This window comes from Panthera tigris, chromosome E3 (assembly GCF_018350195.1).
Source record: "Panthera tigris isolate Pti1 chromosome E3, P.tigris_Pti1_mat1.1, whole genome shotgun sequence".
NCBI lineage: Eukaryota > Metazoa > Chordata > Mammalia > Carnivora > Felidae > Panthera > Panthera tigris.
The window spans coordinates 1,490,590-1,495,476 of NC_056675.1; the positions used below are offsets into that span (position 1 = coordinate 1,490,590).

General features: G+C 68.3%; 1 protein-coding gene across 1 annotated transcript; it reads left to right on the forward strand.

Moving 5' to 3' along the window:
• Positions 1–557: 557 nt before the first annotated feature.
• On the forward strand, positions 558–3,403 carry ELFN1 (extracellular leucine rich repeat and fibronectin type III domain containing 1). The gene has a single exon (XM_042971753.1). The coding sequence runs from the start codon at positions 558–560 to the stop codon at positions 3,027–3,029; it is 2,472 nt and encodes an 823-aa protein (XP_042827687.1). The 3' UTR covers positions 3,030–3,403.
• Positions 3,404–4,887: the final 1,484 nt, after the last annotated feature.

Below are 4,887 nucleotides of genomic sequence, written 5' to 3' on the forward strand. Positions count from 1 at the left end.
CCTAACTTTGAGCCCGACCGAGCAGGTGCAGCGGGGCCGGGGAGGGTGGGAAGCTCCGAACTGGGGCTCCCTTTGGCTTGCTCCCCGCCCTCAAGACAGCGTGTACTGAGCACTTCCTGTCACCCTGCGTCGTCCTCGGGCTCCCCGAATGCGCCTCCTTGTTTTGTCGGGCGGCTCAGCTGAGCCTGGCACGGGGCCACACCTGACCCCCGGGCCTCCCGCAGCCGCCGCGTCTCCTGACTGCCCTCTCTTCTCTTGTCTTGCCGCAGGACCACGGAGCTGGAGGCGAAGGGTGGAGCCGTCGGGACGCCCAGGCCGATGGGGGAGGCGGCCACGGCCTCGGCGGGACGCGGGCGGATGACCCGGGGCGTCCGGCAGTGAGGGAGCACGCCCGCTGCGCCACCATGCCGTCTGGGACAGGACGCCCCTGAGAACGCAGGCAGCCTCCCCCCGCCCCCGCCCCCCCCCCCCCCAGGGGCCGGCACCCAGCCTCCCACCCGGTCCCCCCCCCCCCCAACCCGGCAGGCAGAGCGGGGGCTCCCGCGGCGGCGGTCCCCATGGCCGGGTGCCGGTGGGGCGCGCTGTGGGCGTGCGTGGCGGCCGCCACCCTGCTGCACGCGGGCGGGCTGGCCCACGGCGACTGCTGGCTGATCGAGGGCGACAAGGGCTTCGTGTGGCTGGCCATCTGCAGCCAGAACCAGCCGCCGTACGAGGCCATCCCGCAGCAGATCAACAACACCATCGTGGACCTGCGGCTGAACGAGAACCGCATCCGCAGCGTGCAGTACGCCTCGCTGAGCCGCTTCGGCAACCTCACGTACCTCAACCTGACCAAGAACGAGATCGCCTACATCGAGGACGGCGCCTTCTCGGGCCAGTTCAACCTGCAGGTGCTGCAGCTGGGCTACAACCGCCTGCGCAACCTGACGGAGGGCGTGCTGCGCGGCCTGGGCAAGCTCGAGTACCTGTACCTGCAGGCCAACCTCATCGAGGTGGTCACGCCCAGCGCCTTCTGGGAGTGCCCCAACATCGTCAACATCGACCTGTCCATGAACCGCATCCAGCGGCTGCACGGCGCCACCTTCGCGGGCCTGGCCAAGCTGTCCGTGTGCGAGCTGTACAGCAACCCCTTCTACTGCTCGTGCGAGCTCCTGGGCTTCCTGCGCTGGCTGGCGGCCTTCGCCAACGCCACGCACGCCTACGACCGCATGCAGTGCGAGTCGCCGCCGCTCTACTCCGGCTACTTCCTCCTGGGCCGGGGCCGCCACGGCCACCGCAGCATCCTCGGCAAGCTGCAGTCCGTGTGCACCGACGGCTCCTACGTGGCCGAGCCGCACCCGCCGCCAGGCCGGCCGCCGCCCGGCCGCTCCCCGCCCCCGCCGCCCCCGCCGCCCCCGGAGCCCAGCGAGGCCCCGTGCGCCGACGACGAGTGCTTCTCCGGCGACGGCACCACGCCGCCGGTGGCCCTGCCCACGCTGGCCCCCCAGGCCGAGGGCCGGCCCCTCATGAAGGTCAAGCAGCTGACGCAGAACTCGGCCACCATCACGGTGCAGCTGCCCAGCCCGTTCACCCGCATGTACACGCTGGAGCACTTCAACAACAGCCGCTCGTCCACCGTGTCCAGGCTGACCAAGCCCCGGGAGGAGATCCGCCTGACCAACCTGTACACGCTCACCAACTACACCTACTGCGTGGTGTCCACCAGCTCGGGCCTGCACCACAACCACACCTGCCTCACCATCTGCCTGCCCAGGCCGCCCGGCCCGCCGGGCCCCGTGCCCAGCCCGTCCACGGCCACGCACTACATCATGACCATCCTGGGCTGCCTGTTCGGCATGGTGCTGGTGCTCGGCGCCGTCTACTACTGCCTGCGCAGGCGGAGGCGGCAGGAGGAGAAGCACAAGAAGGCGGCCGCGGCCGGCGGCCTCAAGAAGACCATCATCGAGCTCAAGTACGGGCCCGAGATGGAGGCGCCCGGCCTGGCCCCGCTGTCCCAGGGCCCGCTGCTGGGCCCCGAGGCCGTGACCCGCATCCCGTACCTGCCGGCGGCCGCCAGCGAGGTGGAGCAGTACGAGCTGGCGGAGGGCGGCGGCACGCCCAAGGCCGGCAAGGGCAACTACATGGAGGTGCGCGCGGGCGAGCAGGCCGAGCGCCGGGACGGCGAGCTGGGCCGGCCCGGCCCCGACAGCCAGAGCTCCGTGGCCGAGATCTCCACCATCGCCAAGGAGGTGGACAAGGTCAACCAGATCATCAACAACTGCATCGACGCGCTCAAGTCCGAGGCCACCTCCTTCCAGGGCGGCAAGTCCGGGGCCGCGCCGGCCGCCGAGCCGCAGCTGATGCTGCTGTCCGAGCCCCTGGCCGCCAAGCACGGCTTCCTGTCCCCCGTCTACAAGGACGCCTTCGGCCACGGCCTGCAGCGGCACCACAGCGTGGAGGCGGCCCCCGGGCCCCCGCGCGCCGGGCCCTCGTCCGGCGGCTCCGCGCGCAGCCCGCGGGCCTTCCGCGCCGAGGCCCCCGGCGGGCACAAGGCCGCGGCCGCCGAGGCCAAGTACATCGAGAAGAGCGCCCCCGCGCCCGACACCATCCTCACTGTGACGCCCGGAGCCGCCGTGCTGCGGGCCGAGGCCGAGAAGGGCCGCCACTACGGCGAGCACCGGCACTCGTACCCCGGCTCCCACCCCGCCGAGCCGCCCGCGCCCCCCGCGCCCCCGCCGCACGAGAGCCTGGGCGGCCGCAAGGCGTCCATCCTGGAGCCGCTGACCCGGCCGCGGCCCCGCGACCTGGCCTACTCGCAGCTGTCCCCGCAGTACCACAACCTGAGCTACTCCTCCAGCCCCGAGTACGCCTGCAGGGCCTCCCAGAGCATCTGGGAGCGCTTCAGACTCAGCCGCCGGCGCCACAAGGACCACGAGGAGTTCGTGGCGGCCGGCCACGCCCTGCGCAAGAAGGTTCAGTTCGCCAAAGACGAGGATCTACACGACATCTTGGACTACTGGAAGGGCGTGTCGGCCCAGCACAAGTCCTGAGCCCGCGGCCGCGCCGCCCCGCCCCCGCCCCGGAACGCGCGACGCCCAGGGGACCAAAAAGGACCCAGGACCCACCGCAGCCACTTGTAACCCAGAGACTGCCACGAAACGCCACACACGCGCGCGCGCGCACACACACACACACACACACAGGCACGCACACGAGGGACTTCCGAAAACTGTGTCTGGGCGTGGGGGTGGGGGAGGGGAATCTTTTTTCATTATCTTTCCTCTTGGATTCTTCTCTGCCGCCTCGATCTTCCTCTCTGTCTTTATTTTCTTCCTTTTTTAAGAAAAGATAATAAAAGTAAAGTTCTCTTAAAAAGACCTAAAACACCAGACGTGGGGGTGTGGCCGGCGTGGCCTCCCGGCTCCCCCCCCCCCCCCGACGATTGCCTCTGTCTGTGGTTTGCTGTGCATTCTCTCCTCGGCCTGTCTCTTGGCTGCTGACTCCGGAGGCCACCAGAGAGAGGCAGAGCCAACGCAGGCGGCCGGGTGGCCTCCAGGACCCCCGCCCGGAGCCCTGCAGGGGAGGCTGTGGGGAGGGCCTTGTCCGGGGGACGGCTGTCGGGGGTGGCTGGAAGGGGCGTGGCCCGTCCCCCCTGTATGCTGTCATCCCGTTGTTCAGAAAAATATTTCTATATTTGCAATGTTTGCTGTAAATCGAGAAAGAGACTATATCTACTAAAAAAAAAAAAAAAAAAAATTCTACAAAGGGAAAACCCAAATACTTGTACTGGGTTTTTACTATGGGACTTAGGGAGGGATCTGGGGTTTTTTTAATGTGCTATTTAGGGTGGTTTTATCGGGTTGGGTTGGGGCTGGGGTTATTTACAGGTAGGGTCACCACGGAGCCCTCCTCCCAGGACAGCAGGAGCGGGCTGTCGTGAGCATGGGTGGGGGGGCTCACAAGAACCCTGGGAGAGGTGAGCAGTCCACCCCGGGCTGGAGGACGTGCAGAGGCGGGTGAACGGTGGCTTGTGTCCGGTGCGTGCACCCAAGTGTTTGCGCACAGGCCGCAAGCCGCGTGGGTGTGAGTGGGCAGCCAGGGACGGGGGCCTGTGTGGGTTTGCGGGTGAGTCGGAGTCGAGGCGAGCCAGCCCCGGAGCCCCGCAGCCGGACGCACGGACGGGTACCTTGCTCACCCTGCTGTGCTCCCACATTCGGAGCCAGGGAGCACTTTGCGTGTGTGAACCGCGCGGTTCGCACCCTCCAGAGAAGACTGGATCCTGATGCCCCTCCCTCAGAAAGCGCCTCCCCGTGGCTGGTGCAAGTATCCTTACCACAAGGTCGCAGGCTCCCCCTTGCCACATCTGGGCCCTTGCGCCCAGCACCAGCCGGGGTCCAGCAAAGCCACCTTCTCCCAGGGGAGCCGGGGGGGCCCGGGGCGCTGCGGGGAAGGGGCGTCTCGCTCTGGCCCCTCCCTCCCTCTCACAGCCCCGGGGCCGGTCCTCCTGCACACGCACGCACGTGTCCCCACCACCGCTGGCCTGCCACCCCAGGCCCTCCTCCCTATGGCCCACACCCGACGCCCGGGGCAAACCTGTTCCCCGTCTGTATTTCTGACAAAGACCCAGTAAGACACTGGGGGGGGCGGGGGAGGTGCTGGGACTGGATCCCAGAGAGCAGAGTGACGGAGGCAGGTTTTCGGGATCCGGTAGGTCAGCAGGAAAGGGCTCAGGGCTGGGCACAGCCCTAAGACCAGTAGCCTCTGCTTGAGCACCTCCAGTGACAGGGAGCTCACCCCTTCCTCAGGAGCTGTTTCCAGCTTTAGGCACCTCCCTGAGACGGCGGGGAAGCCAGTGCCGGCCCCCAGGGCCCAGCTGACTCCCAGGCCCCGGCAGCCTCGCAGCGCCGC